The sequence below is a fragment of the Lissotriton helveticus genome, chromosome 1_1 (assembly GCF_964261635.1).
Source record: "Lissotriton helveticus chromosome 1_1, aLisHel1.1, whole genome shotgun sequence".
NCBI lineage: Eukaryota > Metazoa > Chordata > Amphibia > Caudata > Salamandridae > Lissotriton > Lissotriton helveticus.
Genome location: NC_136057.1, coordinates 496,816,360 through 496,836,634, shown reverse-complemented (window position 1 = coordinate 496,836,634; position 20,275 = coordinate 496,816,360). Strand labels below are relative to the sequence as shown.

Below are 20,275 nucleotides of genomic sequence, written 5' to 3'. Positions count from 1 at the left end.
TGCCAAACAAGGGGACAGCTTTCTGTGTGTGAGCGGGGTGGCTCTAAGTGTGGAAGGGGCTTTGTAGGAGGTGACTCGCAGTTTATAGAAGAGGCTCACAGTCTGTGGAGGGAGCTCAAAGTGTGTGTGGGGGGGCTCGCAGTGTGGTGGTGCTCGCAGTGTGTGTGGGAAGGGCGCAGTGTGGGTGTGTGTTGGGGGCTCTCTGTAGGTGTTTGTGGGTGTCATTTGCAAAAGATAAAGCTAGTGCCATTGCAAATAACAATGCCATTTAGTTATGTTAAAAAAAAAGGTCAAGAGCTTTGCCAACAGCTCAAACTTTAACAAAGGCAAAACCATTGCATTGTAAATGCTTGTTTTAACTATGCTGACGATCTTCAACTGGTGTTTAATGTCGATTCATCCCCATCATCCGAGTCCAACGTCCAAGACACAATGGTTTTTATAAGTGACTGGATGAATAACAACCAGCTGAAGTTGAATCCGGAGAAAACTGAGCTAATCCTCACATGTGGGTTGGCTAACCCTTGGCACTCCAATTTTTGGCCCCCTAAACTTGGTAATCCCCCTACGCCAGCTGTCTCTTCGAAGAGTCTGGGGATTATTATTAGCAATGATTTGTCTATGAAATCCCAAATCAGCTCTGTAGTTTCTGCTGGCTTCTTTCAGTTGCGAAAAATAAAGAAGACCAGCAGATTTCTGAGCAGGGAAGCCATGATCTTGGTCACTCTTGCTTTAGTGATCTCTGGTCTGGATTACGCCAACTCATTGTACGTGGGCATTCCAGCATACCAGCTTTGGCGTCTTCAGCTAGTTCAAAATCAGGCAGCCAGGCTGATTTTTCATCAGTCTAAATGGCATCGTGTCAGCCCACTAATGAAAAGCTTACATTGGCTCCCAGTGAGTATGCGGTGCATTTTTAAGATGGGCTGTACTATTTTTAAAGGACTACATGGCAATGGTCCGGCTTTCATCTCGGTGTGTCTCCACTGTTACACTCCCTCTCGTAACTTCAGATCCTCTCATCTCAACCTGCTGGAAATTCCCCTAGTCAAACGGAAGAAGTATGGCGGACTTCAGTTCTCTGTCCTTGCACCCCAACTTTGGAATTCCCTTTCTGTGGCGCTAAGGTCTTTGTCCTCTCTTGCCCAATTCAGGAGGCAGCTAAAGACCTGGCTGTTTACCCAAGCATACTCTGATTGAGCTTCCCTCTTGCCATGGCCCCGATCCTCACACAACCGAATTAAGTTGGACGAGCAACTGCTCCTTCGAGACTGTGACCTTCCCCGATGACTGGAATCACACCGAAGTCAACCTCCTGAAGAAACAACTTCAGAGTAGGGATGAAAGTCACCACCACCTGGATGAAGAACAGCTGCCTGAAACTCAAGTCAGAAAAGACAAAAGTCCTCATCCTTGGCGCCACCCCCTCTGCATTGAACGACTCCTGGTGGCCCTCCGCCCTCGGAAATCAGCCGACAGACCATGCACAAAACCTCGGCATCACACTAGACTCATTGCTCTCAATGAAAAGCCAGATCAACGCCGTCTCCTCGACCTGCTTCAACACCCTTCGCATGCTTCGGGAGACTTTCAGATGGATCCCAACGGAAACTAGAAAAAGTGTCACTCCCGCACACATCAGCAGCAGACTGGGCAATGCTCTCTACTCTGGAATCAACAAGATACTCCTTGACAAACTCCAGACAGTCCAGAACGCCGCAGCCAGACCTACATCTCCCCTCGCAGCCACATCACCCAATACCTTTGCGATCTCCACTGGTTTCCAGTCGAAAAAAGAATAACTTTCCAACTCCTCACCCACGCACACAAGGCCCTTCACAACACTGGACCTGCAAACCTGAACAGCCAACACCCCTTCCACGCATCCAAAAGACTATCCCGCAGCCAAAGCCTGGAACACCCTCCCCCTCCACATCAGACAATCTCCAACACTGCCCCAGTACAGGAAGGACCCGAAGACCTGGCTTTTGCGGATGACCCCAGCACTCAACGGAGCCGCCCCCCTTCCCACCAGTGCCTTGAGACCCTCCTGGGTGAGTAGTTGCACTTTACCAACCCCTGATTGATTGATTGATTGCAGGTGTGCGGGATAGAGTAGGTGACCCAGTATGCCAGAGAGGACTGCTGTGAATTGAGTCGTATGCTATGCCAACTGGAGCGGCGCCCATGCATAGTGCCGAGTCGGCTACCCTGTATGCCAGGAGGGGCCACCGGGAACAGACAGCTGTGTAGTATGGGCCCTAGCCTTGTGTGCCAACAGTCTGAGTTCCCTTATGTCGGAAGGGGCCGCCGCCAAGGACTTCATCATCTCAATCGAACAGGAACCAATGTAATGTGAGATACGGTGACCCCATATTCCAGAGGGGGGTCTCACGAAGCATCAACTGCAAACTGATCTGCAACTCCCTGCATGAGAAGTGAGGATGTAGTGAGAGCTCCTGCGCACCTTCACCCAGGCGAGGGACCTATGACACGCAACCACCCCAATGGGAAAAGAACTGGACACTTACCCTTCAGGAGGAGCAGCTAAGAAACTACGGTCACTTTGAAAGCACACCAGCGAGGAAGGTACTCTGCACCCACTGAGTGCTGCCTCCTTGGCCATGTTTGGCAGACTCAGCTGGAGCTGTTCCAAGCACCTGCGGATGGGCAATGCTCATGGTCTCCAGCTGCTTCACACCTGCCAGTGTGGGTACAACCAATTTTGGTGCTGTCGGCCTATTAAAACTTGCTGCTAGCTAAGTGTTGTAGTGCTGGAATGCTATTGACTTTAAATTAGAACCAAAGTGGACTCTTGAGACTTGGACTACTAGTGGGACATGCCCTGGATGTTCCCAATAGTGAATAAACAGTTAAGACAGATAAAGGAGGGAGTGGGACAGGGAATCGCCAAGGAAACACTTTAGCCCCAATCTTGGGGGGTGGTGGGGTTGTGCAATTCTTTGGTAACGTCATCTTTTTCTTTTGTGTTAGTAACGGTAGAAATAAAATACTTCACTTTTTCCCAGTGAGACACCAACAAACTGCGCGGTTGATGCAGAAACAGTTCTGGTACAGTGGTAGGGCACTGACGTCTGTAGTGGTTTACTCGATGCTTGATGACAATAGCGAATGGCACTGGAGATCCCTCGGGAAACATCTTGTTTAGAAAGAGAAAAACCCTTCCATGGCGCACTGTAAGCCACAAAGAGTTGATTAGACTTGTGAAAGTGTTTAGTTCTTTGTAAATAGAATTTTAAACATCTCTAGATGTCCAAAGAATTGAGGACTCGCTAGCCTGTGTTGCAGGAGCGGTAAAAACGTTCTGAGGATGAGAGGCTCATTTAAATGAAAGTGAGAAGGGACTTTTGCGATGAACTTAGGGTTTGTACGTAGAACCACTCTAACTTACCAAAGTTGTAGGAACAGTTCCTGAATGGTAAGGGCTTGATTTTCGCTCACTCACCTTGCAGACGTTAAAGCTACGAGGAGAGAAACATTCCAGGAAATGAACTTCAAATCAGCTCTGTGAATGGGTTCGAACGGGTGCTTCATAAGTTGTGAGAAACAGTATTGAGCTGCAAGAGTGATGGAGGAGGTCTTAGTGGTGGAAAACCCCTGAAGAGATCTTTGAGGAATTGCTTAACAATTCGAATGAACCACAAGGAAGGCAAAGTAGATGATCTCCTAAAGCGGGAGATAGCTGCCATGTGGACCCTGATGAACATGCGAGCTAATCCTGATCTTGCCAAGTGCAGGAGATAAAAAAGAATCTCTTGAGGCGAAGAGAGCGGTTGCAAGTTAGCTTGCTGGCACCAAATGCAAAAATGCTTCCACTTAAGGCAACATGTCTTGTTCGTGCTCTACACTCATACTTAGGATAGAATCTCTCTGCAGTCCAGAGAGAAGTTCAGATGGGCAAACTCATTGTGCTCAGGAGTCAGTCGATTAATTAATTTTGGATTTAGGATCCGGATGCAACACATGGCCCTGGGACATCGTTAAGAGAAATGGTATTGGTTTGAACTGAATGTGAGGTTTCTCCGAGAGAAGGAGCTCTGTAAACCAGGGCTGGCGTGGCCAGGGTGGGCTATGAGAAGCATCCTGCACGTTCAGCCTTCGTCTTCGAGAGGACGCTTGCGAGGAGAGGAATGGAAGGAAAGACGTAGGCAAAACTGCCGGACCATGTCTTCGAAAATGCATTCCCCCAAGATACCTGATGGTGACGCAAATGGGTGAAGAACTGGCATTTCTTGTTCTGGAGGGTCACAAAGAGGGCGAAACATGGCTAGCCCCACTTGAGAAAGAGGCCGTTGAGAGTTTCTTGTTCCAGTTCATGACAGGATGACCTTAGTCTGCTTTAAGTGTCTGCTATCATGTTTTGGATTCTGGGTAAATATTCCGCTCATAGGGACACTCCGTTGCCAATAGCCCACTCCCAGATGCACTGCGCCACTTGAGATAAATTGTACAGTTATTGTTTTCTAACAACAGAAGATTCTGAAAAGCAATATTGTTTGGTTTGTAATTGTATTGAGATATGTGTGAGGTAGATGGAATGCATGAATGAATGAGTGAGATGGTGAGAATGGCATGCATTTTTTGTATATATGTTATGCAATTTTTATACAGTTTTTGTGGGGATAGTGGTTAATACATTGTGAACATTAAAAAAAAAAATTTTGACAAAATTGATTGGGTTGATAAAAATAAAAATAAAGGCTACTAATGAGCTTAAAGATGAAGTGATGAGTTGTGCACACATCTTTTTCAACTAGTGATTTAGAATAAGTAGCAGCATTGGCATTTCCATTTGATTCTAGACTTGAAGGAGGAAGCGTGATCTTGTGCCGCCTTGCATGCTGATGTAGTGCATCGTGGTTGTATTGTCCAACCGGATAAGAACGGCCGAGTTCCTTATTCTTGGAAGGAAAGCTTGTACGGCAACATGTACTGCCTTGAACTCCAACAAGTTGATATGCAGAAGGAGATGATGATTTTGCCACCTGCCACTGTCTTGTAAGTCCTGAAGGTATGCTCCACAACGTTAGGAGGTATGAGTAGTTATGGCCAATGGAGAAGGTATACTCAGATAGGAAAAACTGACTGACAGATTTTTTTAAATGCGTCTTCCCTGATAGGGCATTGACTAGGCCTCGAGTGACGGTGAGTAGATCGTCGAAGGATCCTGTTGCATGTAGCCACTGCTTGTCGAGTTTGTCCTGGAGGGGACACATTCTTAGACAGCAGAATGGAACCAGGGGAATGCAGGAAGACATCATCCCCGATAGTAGTTTGTAAAAGCAAACTAAAAGAGAGCCTTTTTTTCCAAATCAGTTCTGCTAAGGACGTTAGTTTTATTTGTCCCTAGAGACAGATATGCTTTGTTGAGTGCTGGGTCAAGAAATTCAAGAGTATGGCCAAACTGATTATGGTTCAGGAGTCAGTGGTCTGTAGTTATATGCTACAAGTGATGGAGGTAAGCAGATATTTTGTCCCCAATTTGGTTGATGAAAAGGGTTAATAGCCGGAGCCTGTCGGTGGTCATTGGCAAAGGGCTGTGTCTTAGCCCTGATGCCCTCTGCTACCTTTTGGTGCAGGTTGACTGTAAGCTGCTGGTGGTGGTGGGTGGAGTTGGGGGTACTGTGGACGAAATTGTTGTGGAAGAAGATGTGTAAGTGTGGTAGGGATATTGCTGATAATTTCCTCTGTGGGTGGAAGGCCTCTTCCTCACGCGCCCCTATAGTGCACTTTCCTGTACTGAAGCGTCCTCAGCAACTTTGTTGCATCTGTTTTGATAGCTTGTAAAACCTCATCCATCTGCTTGCCGTAAAAGACTTTGAAAGGGAGGTCTAGTATTTTGTTTTGGACCTCGAACATAAACAAAGTAGCCTTTAGCCAACAGTGGCAGCGTAACACAGCAGCACCAGCAAGTTGTCTAAATGCCATAGTGGCAGTGTCCACAGCAGTGTTGATAACCTCAGATGAGGTGTGTTCTCCTTCCTGGAGAATCTTCTTAGCCTCTGCTTTACTGTCCTCTGGAAGCTGATCCAGATTTAGTGCGATATTGGACCACATTAGGCGTTCATACCAACCAAGAACAGCGAGTGAATTTGCTGCCCTACCTGTAAACGCTGCCATAGATGAAAATCTTTTTCCTATGTTGTCAAGGCACCTACCATCTTTGTCCGAAGGTGCTGTGATAGGTATTTGTATTTGTATTTGTATTTTTGATTTGTAGAGCGCCTTATCACCCAGGGTCTCTAACCGCTTAGCGGAGAGTGGACACAAAGTTGTTAGGGGAGCAAGCTAGATGGTACCCCATGCCTCCTGGAATAGCACGGTTTTTAGCTTTTTTATGAAGGACAACAGACTTGTTTCTTTGCGCAGGTTCTCAGGCAGTTTATTCCATGCACTGGGAATTGTGTAGGAGAACGTGCGTCCTCCTAAAGAGGACAGTTTGAACCGTGGGCAGATCAGTCGTGCGGCCTCTGCTGATCGTAAGTTCCTGCTAGGGGCATACAGGACAAGACGTTCCTTAATGTATTTAGGGGCTTGCCCATATAAGGCTTTATGCGTGATGCATAGGCCCTTAAACGTGGCCCGTTGATTCATTGGCAGCCAATAAAGTTTGCGAAGAAGTGGGGTGGCATGGGTCCTTCTAGGTTTGTTAAAAATGAGTCTGGCCGCGTCATTCATGACAATCTGAAGTCTGTTCATTAGTTTTTTCGGAGTACCGACATACATGACGTTGCCGTAGTCCAGCCGTGCCAGGATTAATGCTGATACTGCTCTCCTGAGAGTGTCCGCTGTCAGGATGGGCGACAGTTTGCGCAGTTGTCTCATTAGGCCCACGCAAGTGCCCACTACAGCTGAGACCTGGGCTGACATGGTGAGGTTGGCATCTACAACTATGCCTAGGCTTTTAACTGTTTCTGCCGGTAATTCAGTGGGCCATAAGAGGTCACTCCAAGGGCTGGATGATGTCGCAATTGCAAGCACCTCAGTCTTATCAGGATTAATTTTTAAAGAATTTGCCGTCATCCAATTGACGGTAAATTTTAAGATGTTTTGCAATTTTTGATCTGCTGTTGGAGTGTTACCAATTTGAATGATGATCTGAGTGTCATCAGCGTAGTTGTATATACTGCAGTCCATCTGATTCAATGATGAGATGAGGGGCTGCAGATATGCATTGAACATCAAGGGTGACAGGGCCGAGCCCTGTGGGACTCCACATGTGATCCTTGCTGCCTCTGATACCAGGTCATCCAGTTGTACTCTCTGAACCCGTTCATCGAGGAACGAGGTCAGCCAGGCATGGGCCGTGCCCTGGATACCGAAGTCCCACATCCACGACAGTAGTAGGGGATGGTTAACCGTATCAAATGCCGCGGAGAGGTCAAGCAGCACCAGGGCACAAGGATCTTTTTTATCTGCTTTGAGTCGCAGGTCGTCTAGCACGGAAAGCATGACCAATTCTGTGCTATTGTGGGCCCTAAAGCCGGCCTGGTTGGGTTCCAGCAAGGAATTGATCTCAAGGTGGTGAGAGAGGCTGGGCAGCACATGCTGCTCCAGTATTTTGGCTAAAAAAGGAAGTTGTGAAATGGGCCTATAGTTTTTCAAGGTCTTGGTATCAGCCCCTGCCTTTTTTAAGAGAGGAATCAATCGGGCTTCCTTAAGGTTAGAAGGGACCTGTCCGGAAGTGAGGGAGCTGTTTAGGAGCGATAGTATGTCATCCTCCAGTCCTGGCCAGGCTTGTTTGTAGATCCTCGGAGGGCATGGGTCAGCCGATGAGCCTGATTTGACTTGATTCATCACTCTTTCCAGAGTTTCTTTGGTGAGTAAGGGTAGTGAAGTTAGGGGCTGGATGACTATGGGGGTAGGATGGGTTTTTTTAAATCTGCATTGTGCTGTCTGGGAGATAACGTAATCAGGCTTGGGGTGACCAGTCAAACAAGTAGGAGCATCTTCTGGAGCGTGGAACTTTTTTATCCACACAGGGAAGGACTGCAGTTATTGTGGCTGGAGTCTTAATGACTTTTAAGCCCTCTTCTGAGATGTAGCTTACAATGGGCATGGCTCTTACGCTCTTCCAAAAAAGGCTCTTTAAAATCATAATGTCTTCTGGTGGTGAGTCTACTGGAGTCGGGGTCCTTCGTTCACTCACATCAGGTAATGGGGTTGGCTTTATCCTAAGGGGATTCTTAGCTCCACACCTACATATGTTAGGTACATTTAGGTACATCTACGTACATCTAGTTAGGGTTCGCATTATAGGAGTACACATTTCATGGTTATGTATCTAGATGCCTGCATATATGCATTATTTTAGCACTATGGTAGAATTCTACCTTTGCTTTACTCTACTAGTGCTCATAATCAAATATATCTGTTTCTATCTAATGGTTGTTGCAGAATAAGTATTTTACACTAGAAAAATGCTAGTTCAATAAATGTTTATTGAAAACGTCCATGCCATTTATTCTGTGTATCGCTCTGAGGTAAAGTGAGCACAAGTGACAGAGCAAAAAGTATTGTACTGTTTCCACAATCCCTGAGTGGTCAGGTTTGTCATGTTCGAACGTTGCCAGAAGCTATTTGCTCCTTGGTAATAGTGGCTCATAGCGGCACTGTGATCTATTTTAACTAAAATATCCTCGGGGTGTTTGGAATCCGTCTGGACACCAATCCCTTAGTTTATATTGTTGAAATGTGTAGAGCCTATATAGATTTGTAGGAACTACACAACACTGTCGTCAGCAGAAGTTACATGATCGTAAAGAAGAGTAGGTTGGGGTGCATGGTGGACTGAAGTCGGAAACAGTGGTGCTTGTTTTGGAGCAGCTGGAGGTATAGGCAGAGATTTTGCTAGTGGAGAAACTGGCGTGTGATAGCAGGTGTTGGAGGAAAAAGATTCCTATAATCGGAAAGCATAAATTGTAAATCTACAACAAGTGAGGAAGGCAGGCATACTATTTTCTCCTCATATTGTGGATGATATTGCTTCTGAAAGGCGTAATAACCTTGGCCCTCATATTCTTCCTCATCATAATCTTCCTCTTGGCACTCGATGTGTAATTCTGAAGGGCTGTGAGCATACCCAAAAGGACCTTTGTCCTCAGAATCATCCTCCTCTAACAGGTGGGATGGAAGCAGTGGTGACACCTAGCTGGGAGAAGTGTGGACAAGGGTAAAATGCCCTTGTTCTCCTGGTTTTGCAGTTTTTCCGTCAACACTATCGTGCATGGGATCCTTGACGGCGTTGTGGTCAGGGCTATCGAGGGGGATGTGTTAGAACTGGGGGTCTCTAGTTGGCAGAGGTAGGTACCACTGTCCAAATAGGGACCCTTGCTTCTAGTCAGGGTAAAGAGGATGCACTCTTTAGATAACTGCTCACCCCTTGGTAGCTTGGCACGAACAGTCAAGGCTTATCAAAGGCAATGTGTAAAGTATTTGTATCAACACTCACAGTAACACAGTGAAAACACCCCAAACTGACTCCACAACAGTTTAGAAAAATAAAGGTATTTAATCTAAACTACACAAGACCAAAACGACAAAAATCCAACATACACAGTTCAAGAATATGGTTTCAAAAGTGTTCTTAAGGTTGCGATAAAATAATCCACAGTCGCGTGAAAAGTTCACAGTTGCGTCACGTTTAGCCAACAGTACCTTTAAATGCGACAAAGTTCCAAAACAGAAACTGGTGCGGTGGAAAACAAGCGATGCGTCACTCCTGAGACCTTGGGGAGGCGATGCGACAGCCCCGCTGGATGTAGCGGGCGTGATGCGGTGACTCCGGTCTGTACGGGGAGGGATATGATACCTTGTATGGATTCCGGTGCGGAGGTTCCGTAGTGAAAAAGCTTGCAAAGGCACGATGCAATGAACTTTGGAGTTGCCACGTTCTCCGGGGCGACGATGCGCGGACCAACGGTGATCTTCCTCTCGCAGCTCCTCGATACGATGGCTCTGCGACTATACTCGCAGCGACGTGATGTGGTCCGCAAGCAAGCGGTGCGACGATCTCACCCAGCGACGACAGGCTCTGCGACCACACTCGCAGCGATGGTAATCTTCCCGCACTGGTCTGGTGCGTCCCGCAAACGAAGGATGCGACAACGCTGCGACGATCTCGGCCTTCGTAGCGGCGGGAATTTCCCTGCACTGTCGGGGATGCGCTCCGCAATCGAGCGATGCGACAAAACTTGCAGAAAGTCTTTAAAAGCTTGGTTTCGAGATTCCCAACACAGGTACAACTTCCAGAGACAACACAACTGGCCCAAGCACTCTAGGAAGGACAGATCTCTCTCAGCACAGTTCAGGGAAGCTGGGGGTGAAGTCCTTTTGCTCCTGGGACTTCTTAACAGGGAGCCAGCTCTTCTCAGGCCCTTGGAGATTCCTTCAAGCAAGGGGACACTGCACCAAAAGCAAAGTCCTTCCCCTCTCCTTGGCAGCAAAGCAATAGCAGGTCAGTCCAGCAGATCAACAGCAGGACAGTCTTCCTTCTTCAGTTTCAGCTTTCTCCTTGACAGAGGTTCCTTCTTGATTCCAGGATGATCTAATTTTCTGGGGTCTGGGGTCCTGTACTTATACCCCAAAAAGTTTTTGTTCCCTTTGTGTAGGAGGGCTCTGAGCCCGTCTGAACCAGTTCTGGATGTTCCTGGAGCACTTTGTTTTCCTGGCTTCTCCTTTCCTTTCAGAGTGCAGAGCAGAGACATCCGACACCACACAGGAGGTGGAGCCAGCATTCTGGAGGGAAAGGACAGCCCTGGAGCACTTTGTGGACATGATTCCTTCTCTCCTTTCACAGTGCAGGGCAGGGACATCAGACACACCACAGGGGGTGGAGCCAGCACTGTGGGGGGCAGGCACAGTCCTATTCAGGTCTCAGGTGCAACTCCTCCCTCCCATCTAGATGCAGATCTCTCTATTCACCACTGGGCGGACTCATTCTGTCTCCTGGAATCTCCCAGCCCTGTCACTCACAAACCAGACAGTCAATTCACAAACAGGCCAAGGCACACAGAAAGGTCAGACAAGAAAACAGACACTTTCTAAAAATGCTGTTCTCAAACACAGGATTTAAAAACCACCTTTCCTAAAAGATGTGTTATTAAATTCTGAGTTCAGGGATACCAGACTTTTATGTCCTATCTTGCGCCTATGGGAAGATATGCTTGTAGCCACTGTAGCCAGCATTCCCCATGATAGCCTAAGGGGCAAGATAACCTTCCAATAGTGAAACACGAAAATGGCTGTAATTCACTACCAGAGCATGTCACCTGCACTAGTACATGCTCTACCTTCCACATACACTGCACCCTGCCCAGGGAGGTACCTTGGGCCTTCCATAGGGGTGCCCAATGTGTACAGAAAGGGAAGGGTTAGGCTTGGTCAGTGGGGACACTGACCAGGAGGACATGGCAGTTCACAGACTGCACACAGGTACTGCGGTGGCAGGCCTGAGACACCATTTTAGGGCTACTCATGTGGGTGGCACAATCAGTGCTGCAGGCCCACTAGTAGCATTTGTATCACCAGCCCTGGCACACTCAGTGCACCTTACTAGGGACTTCTTGGTGATACAAATATGCCAATCATGGATAACCGATTACAATAACAATTTACAAAGAGAGCATATGCACTTTAGCACTGATCAGCAGTGGTAAAGTGCCCAGAGTCCCATTGCCAACAACCACAGGTCAGGGAAAATAAGGGAGGAAGAAGCAAAAAGTTTGGGGATAACGCTGCATAAAGAGCCAGTTCCAACATGATGTAATTAACTACGGCAAAACCTTGGTGTTTGTCGATGGACAAGACATCGAAGTTTTCATCATCGTCGAGGTGGAAGTCAGCAACGTCAGTGGAAGTGTCCTCGTAGACTGAGGAACAGTGCCTTTGGGTGTCGACAGGTTAGGCAGATGGGTCATCAATGAGGATGTAATCGAGCGAGCAGCTGAAGGCAGAGACAATGTGGATAAAGGGTCACTGAGCAGTTGGCGTTGATGACTGTATGGTTTTGTCGTAGAAGACTTCAATGGCCTCGTTGACGGTTCGTCATCAGCGGTTTATCAGCAGATGGAACCGATGGTGGTTTCTTGCTGGAATGGTGCACCGGATGGGGTGGTGTAGGCAGCTCAGACCTCGCTTTTTCAGGTCTTTTAGAAGATGAATACCTTTCTTTCTCCTTTAGTTGTTTCGTGAGATTTAGAAGGGCTGCACCTGTAAAACCCATTGGTGGTCATTCTTTAGGCTTTTTTAGGTCACTCAAAAGAAGAGGAAGAACAGGGAGACCTTTCTCTCTTATGTGACCTCTTGGAAGATGATTAAGATTCCTCTTCACTGTCGTCACTAGACATTGGCTCCTTCCTTGCCTTAAGTTTCTGAAGCCATATGAGCAGCCACCCCTCATGGCTTTTAAGGTTTTATTAAAAAAGTTACAACACACATTACAGTCTTTAGCCTTATGATCCGGATAAAGGCAATACATTCAGTCCTTATGAGGGTCAGCTTAATGGAGCCTGTTTATAGGACAAGTAGCACAGAATCTGAACAGGCTCTTCTTTTCCTTCTCTGACATGGCAAAGTCGTAATGTAGGTAAACAAATACAGACTCAATATAAAGCAAGAAGTACTCTCTAGCTATCCTAAAGTAATAAAAGGGTTTTGAAGTCCAAGATAACTGAGCAGAGCTCAGTGTAGACTGCCTAGCACAACGGGCGCTAGAAAATCTAGGGTACTGAAGCTGTTGTTTACTGGTAGCCAAACTTGCAGAATACCTGGCAGATCAGTTTATAAGCACAAAAGGATGTTTGGGGAATTCCTCGTCAAGCGGTTGATAAAATACAGAGCAAGTGTGGTACTGGACATACTGTTGTTTACCTTATGTATTGTGCAGGGGCTTTATTTTTCAGATAAACACAACCTTCTATGGTGACTTACATTCCTTGCATACACTTTTAGCTCAAGTTCTCAATTACACACGCACCCCATCCATGCCATTGTCATTGCTTTTCCATAACGTGAAAATCACTGATTGACTTTCCCATTAGATAATTAATGCAATGTGAAATAGTAGGAGGAAAAGACATTGCTTGATAAACTTTTACTTACTGTATCTTTGATCGTAATATAAGGATCTTCTGCATTGCTTGCATGAACAGAGAGGCCAGCTAAGCTATCACCAAGGCTCACAGCTTCTAGAAGAGGAAAAGGAACAAGATATGGAACATTGTGTATATGTTATCATCAAGAACCTAATTAGAAAAATAATGGCCAAACATAATGCACAGTCCTCTTTAAAGAAAATATTACACTGAAAGCAAAGATCTGGACACACAAACTCAAAAATCCCTGCTGGTGATCTTCTTAGTTTGCTGTTTTGGACTTTTCATGCTCAACCACATACTGACGTAAGCGCAAGCCATCTTAAATGCATGATAGAGAATCAGAGAGCATGACAGAATAGCACTGTTTGATCAGAGGTTCATGCTTAGACCTGATCAGTTCCTGAGGGGACTATTACATACCACAGTGCGCTTTATTCATGGGTAGTATTATGGCTGCATATAGCAGCGTAGGTTCACTTTAGACAGAGGTACATGTTTTCTTGTAAGATTCGATTCTGTGCAGACATGCAACAGCTTTGGAGTTCAATGATAGATGCATTCTGGTAAATAATAACACAACGTCCACTTCCATCTCAGACAGGTTTATTTGCTTCATTTATCTGACCATGCTCAGTCTCATTCATCCATCCATCCAGAAATGCTCATGTGTTTGGCCATTCATCTGTCCATCAGCCTTGGTTTATTCATGCTACGCATGCTGCAACTATAATGGTAACTAGCCCAATCTCACTGATAAGTGCACGAGACAACCAATGTCAGACACACATTGTTATTTTAAAAAGTCTGTGATGAGTATCCACCATTCATTCTCACTTTCCTAATTTTCACATTTAGTTGCTCATTCATAGATCACAGATGTGCCCATTTATCCATTCCCCCATCAGTCCTCAAGCTCTCATTCATCCATCCACTTTCAGGTATGCATCGATTCATCCGTCCCTATTTATTGATCATCAATCATGTTGGTTGACAGATGAAAATGCGGAACGAGATTTGAAAATATGGGGAGAGATGGTGAAGCAACTGGTGGAAGTAGATGAAATGAGCGAAGAGCTCCAACCGTAGACCCCTGAGGTGGAAATGGAAGCCCCGTCGAGGAGAGTAGGTGCGGGAACCAAGTGCAGGCACTTAGTAGTGGAATCGCCTCTGTGGGGTAGTGACTGGTGAATTAACCATTAATTGGGCCTATTGTATATTGTAAACTCTGATGCAGGTGATATATGGATGATGAGTATGCGAGGTGAGAGCTGATCGAGACATCTCATAGTTGATGTGGTTTTAAATGCGTGCGTGTCTCGGATAATGCATGTACTTTATGTTTTTTGTGTTCGACATGAAAAATGCTAATAAACACAAGTTTAAATACATCAATCACGTTGGTTGATTCTTTCATACATCTTCTCTATTTCAACAATCAATTCTAATTTATTTATCATCTATTCTCACTCGTCCAAACATGCACACAACTTTCAATCATCAGTTCAGCCATCCTTGTTCATTGGTAAGCATTCAATAATGAAACATCTTCTCACTTTCATCCATTCTCACACTATCCTTCATCAATACGTATACGGACCCATTTATACATCCCCTATTCCTTCATCCATCAACACATTTATCATCTCATTTCTTCTATCCTCACTCACTTACCCAGCCATCTAACCGTCCATCTTCCTACTGTCAGCAACCCGTACTCATACACTAATCCATTCACACAAAATCAACAATTATTGATCAATCATCTTCATTTTCTACAGAAAGTGCAGAAAACAGGCCATGCCAAAGCTTTTTCAGATTCAAAATCCTATAGTTTTGTGTTTCCTTATCTGTGTACGTGGTCTTGAGCATCAAACTTTTCAAATGCGATATTATTTAAATGTCGATAATTAGGAGCACATCAAATGCAACTAGAAAAAAAGCCTCGTCGTGCAGGAGTCAACTCCCTTCGGAGGACTTATTAAACAACTTCAAGTCTTCATAAAACAAGCATTTACAATGCAATAGGTCTCGCATTTGCAAGAGTTTAGGCTAAATGACAATGCCTTTTATTTATCAGTTTTAAAAAACAAAACATAAATAAATGCCTTTGTCATTTACAAGCTCAAACTTTCGCAAATGCGAGACCTATTGCATTGTAATGCTTGTTCTACTGAGTATCTGATTTAACCTGAGAGCCAGGATGCACCATTGTGGGTGGCAGTGCACTTTACAAGTTTTAAATTCATCCATTCGTGCTATTTTATACAACTATTATTCGTTCTGATAAAGAAACTGATATTTCCAGTTTGAACTTCGGAGGGATTCGTTTAGCTCTTGATCTCCAACTCAGCCCTTTCGGTCTGACCACTTCTGCCTTGTGACTTTGAGCTTGTCATGGGATTACAGCCGTAATAATGTTATGTTATGTTATGTTATAATTGTTTTTGTATAGCGCACGGCTACTCCGTGGAGTGTCCCGGCGCTTTTATTAGAAGCCTGTAGCAGAATAACACAACACTGTAAAATAAAAGAAGCCCAACAGAAAGAAGAGAAACATACTAAAGGGAAAAGAGCCAAGTTTTGAGGCCTTTCCTAAAGGTCAACAGATTAGAGGTACTGCGTAGTGCCAAGGGCAGAGTGTTCCAAAGCTGTGGCGCCAACAGCCTGAAGGAACGACCTCCCATACGGGCCCTTTTTACACGAGGAACCACAGCAAGGAGAAGTGATTCTGATCTCAAAGATCGGGCCGGACGGTAGAAGGGAAGCCTTCTTTGAAGATATTTTGCTCCCGAGGCATGGAGAGCCTTGTGGGCCAATGTACAGAGCATTTACCTAATTAATATTTGCTTTTTCAAAGCAATGGCCTCTAACTGAGTCAGCCGCACAACGCCCATTGGCGTGTGTGTCAGCTCGGGCTGGGACAGCTTCCCGGGCAGTATTTGAGCTGTTGCGGTCTGGCGTCCGTCTTACTGCTGCCGCTCTCGAGTACTTCACAGTTCTGTAAAAGACCATATACTTGTTAATGAGGCTTAGTCTTAGAGCCAGTGCTTTAAATGGGCCGATACTCACCGGTACGGAGTACCGGCAGTTCTTAAATGTATCACTCTGAGTACCGGCACTTCTCTACTGATGTGGAGAGTACCGGTACTCATGACAGGGTAGGCTCATTGGCTGTGAGCGCTAATCAGCAGGAGTGGAACGAGTCTGTGGCAGCGAAGGTGCCAAGCTCTGCAGCCCTGATCTGAGCCCCTGCTGAGCTATTCAGCAGAGCAATTTGAATAATGTCCGGTGCTCACTGCCACGCTGTGCCTGACAGAGCAGGATCGAGATTAATTTTACCTGCTAGTGTGCGCGTGTGATTTTCGAAGCTCAGCACTTCAGGTAGTGAAAAGTCAGTGCAGGGTAACATTTTGAACATAGAACTGTTATCAGGGGCAATGGCGGTGGGCTGTCTCACTTCCCGTACTCGATCGGAGGGTTAATGGCCAGAAAATGTGATTGAAGAGCCCCCTGGAGCGCTAATCCAACTGCTTTCTGTACTGAGGCACCTACCTTTCTAACGCCAAATGCCTCAATTACCCGGTCTGTGCATAGAATGCTTTCTGATATGCCCAATAAGCTCAAAACTAGCGCCGCCAACCCCGCTTGATGTTACTGTTCCCCGGGTCACGTTAGGTCCCACATCGACACATTGGATGGCTCTCTGAAGAAGAGACAGGCCAGCAGTTCCTCTCGATCGTTCTGACAGCTGTAAAGAGATTCTATGTCAAGACCGGAGGCTTCAGATTATGCTTTTCCTTCTTCGCTATTTATTATAATACAAAACTCACAGCAGCCCAGAAAAGCTCCACAAAATGCTTATATGTTCCGAACAAAGGAAAACAAGCACTGGCGTTGCCAATAGGTCTCGCAGTAGGAAAGTTGGAGCTATTACAATTGCAAATAACAATGCCTTTTATTTTTGTTTTCATGTTAAAAACATAAAGGGCTTTGTCATTTACAAAACCAATAGCTCCAACTTTCCTACTGCGAGACCTATTGTGCACTGTACAGTGTGGGTGAAAGTGGCACTGCGTGGGTGTGAGTGGCTTTGAGTGAGTGGCGTTGCGTGGGTGAGTGGCGTTGCGTGGGTGAGTGGCGTTGCATGTGTGAGTGTTGTTGCGTGGGTGAGTGGCGTTGCATGGGTGAGTGGCGTTGCATGGGTGAGTGGCGTTGCATGTGTGAGTGTTATTGCGTGGGTGAGTGGCGTTGCGTGGGTGAGTGGCGTTGCGTGGGTGAGTGGCGTTGCGTGGGTGAGTGGCGTTGCATGTGTGAGTGGCGTTGCATGTGTGAGTGGCGTTGCATGTGTGAGTGGCGTTGCATGTGTGAGTGGCGTTGCGTGGATGAGTGGGGTTGCGTGTGTGAGTGGCGTTGCGTGGGTGAGTGGCGTTGCGTGGGTGAGTGGCGTTGCGTGGGTGAGTGGCGTTGCTTTGAGTGAGTGGCGTTGCGTGGGTGAGTGGCGTTGCATGTGTGAGTGTTGTTGCGTGGGTGAGTGCCGTTGCGTGGGTGAGTGCCTACGTTTTAATTTTTATCATGCTCCTGCGGAAATTGTGCGTAAAACAATGAAAGTTACAAGTGTATCATTATTTATCACGTGAACTATATCAGCCATGCGTCAGCGCCATTATACATTATAAGCAAGCTCTTTTCAGATGTGACTTTGAAATGACATTTAGGTAAGAGATTGAACTCCACACGTCACACGTGCTGGAGCCTGGTGTAATATGCCGGTTAAGGTAATTGTTCAGGCAGGAAGGTTTGAGTGTTAGTAAGTACGCTTCATTTGTAGCTTAAAAGAAGGCAGCAGTCACGTGTGTGGGAAGGGTGGGGTGCTGAGCAGAGTGCCTGTTGAAGAAACTGAATTTCCTTCAAGGACACCCTCTCATGCGTGTCGCGCTCACTGTCAAATAATTGACAGCCCCAAGCTAAGTAAAATAAGTCAAACTTCAAGTAAAGCATATGTTTGGTGACTTCCCATTCCCCCTTTCATGAATTGCAGACTTGCCACCGCGAAAGTGATGAGTAAATAATTTGGGCGTAATTGTGTTTTATAAAATATGGTAGTTTTAAATAAGTTACAGGAACATGTCAATTGGTTGGTACTAAAATAAATCGACGAGCTGGCGGAGCCTGAATTTCGTGTTGTATGCTGGAGGGGGAGGTGTGCTGGGAGAGAGAGTGGGGAGGGGGCGGAGCGGGAGGAGCGTCGTGAGGGGAGTAAGTACGCTTCATTTGTAGCTTAAAAGAAGGCAGCAGTCACGTGTGTGGGAAGGGTGGGGTGCTGAGCAGAGTGCCTGTTGAAGAAACTGAATTTCCTTCAAGGAGACCCTTTCATGCGTGTCGCGCTCACTGTCAAATAATCGACAGCCCCAAGCTAAGTAAAATAAGTCAAACTTCAAGTAAAGCATATGTTTGGTGACTTCCCATTCCCCCTTTCATGAATTGCAAACTTGCCACCGCGAAAGTGATGAGTAAATAATTTGGGCGTAGTTGTGTTTTATAAAATATGGTAGTTTTAAATAAGTTACAGGAACATGTCAATTGGTTGGTACTAAAATAAATCGACGAGCTGGCGGAGCCTGAATTCCGTGTTGTATGCTGGAGGGGGAGGTGTGCTGGGAGAGAGAGTGGGGAGGGGGCAGAGCGGGAGGAGCGTCGTGAGGGGAGAGAGAGTGGGGAGAGGGCGGAGCAGGAAGAGCTGCTCTAGGCAGGCTGGGGAACAGATGCTGCTGGGGAAGTGATGAGGGGAGGTGCCCTGAAGAAATGCGACACGGCAGGCAGGGGAGGGCGGGCGGAGCGGAGTGCCTGTTGAAGAAACTGAATTTCCTTCAAGGATACCCTTTCATGCGTGTCGCGCTCACTGTCAAATAATCGTCAGCCCCAAGCTAAGTAAAATAATTCAAACTTCAAGTAAAGCATATGTTTGGCGACTTTTCAATTGGTTGGTACTAAAATAAATCGACGAGCTGGCGGAGCCTGAATTTCGTGTTGTATGCTGGAGGGGGAGGTGTGCCGGGAGAGAGAGTGGGGAGGGGGCGGAGCGGAAGGAGCGTCGTGAGGGGAGTAAGTACGCTTTTGGCAGCCCCTTTATAACAAGCATGAGATGGGACCCGAAAACACTGGAATGAGAAGGGGCTGAAAGGAGCTAGTGACAGAGTTCAACTGGAGGAGAGGTGGGCAAAAACAATGAAAAGGTGGACAAGGGAGGAGAGAAGGAAAGGTGACAGAGAACTGCTGGAGGAGCAAAGAGGAGAAAAGAAATGCGACACGGCGGGCAGGGGAGGGGGCGGAGCGGGTAAAAAAAATAAGGGGAGGGGGGAGGAGAAATGCGACACGGCGGGCAGGGGAGGGGGCGGAGCGGGGAGAGGGTGTGAAAGCAGCAGGGGCCTGGAGTGCGGCTGAGGGAACTGATGTGCACGCGCTTTTAAGCTCAATGCGCATGCGCATTGAGCTTAAAAGTCACGGGCACTGCAAGGAATCGCCACGATTCCTTGCAAGTTAGTTAAAGAGTGGTTAAGCCCCAATAGTCTCGCAAGCTCGATGCGCATGCGCATCGACAGGCGAGACCTAAAAAGCATTAGTCCAAGAAAACAAACGTGATTTTGGTATAACAGAAACTATAAATCCCATCAATCCATCGTAACAAGGGTAACATCAGTCCTTTCACAGTGTCCATGACATCTACTTAGGGTGTCCATCTTGTGCCTTCTTCCTCTTTCTTCGCTGCTTCGCAGCCAGTTAAGTAGTTTTTTTATATGCTCTGTATAACTCACTGATTTCTGTGGTGTTTTCTTTGCTATACTTGGTAATTATGGGGTATTTTGATATGCCTTGTTAATTATTTCTGGGGAGGGCTCTGGGACATGTAATTGCATTGGTGCCGTTTTCCCTTGCAGCCAAAAAACAGTAATGGGCCTTAACTCGACGTGTGCCAAGACTGAGACAAACTGAAAACAAAATCTACAAATAACCCTTATGAACAAAACTATAAAATATGGGGGCGTGGCTAGCAGCCTGAGATGGCGGCAGCTTAGAGGGCGAGCTCCGCGGTTGAAGCGGCCTCCGGACAGATCCGATCAACTATCCGATTCTAAATATCACCCTACGGGAAGGGACTG

At 46.4% G+C, this 20,275-nt stretch overlaps 1 protein-coding gene across 2 annotated transcripts in view; it reads right to left on the bottom strand.

The window, feature by feature from the left end:
• PWP1 (PWP1 homolog, endonuclein) overlaps positions 1–20,275 on the bottom strand; it is a 460,981-nt gene that overhangs the window by 376,218 nt on the left and 64,488 nt on the right. Inside the window, exon 4 of one of the 2 annotated variants that reach the window (XM_078673945.1) lies at positions 13,123–13,208. In XM_078673945.1, the coding sequence (XP_078530071.1) occupies positions 13,123–13,208 (86 nt within the window). The remainder of the gene's footprint in view (positions 1–13,122; positions 13,209–20,275) is intronic. The other variant, XM_078673946.1, reaches the window with a different exon arrangement.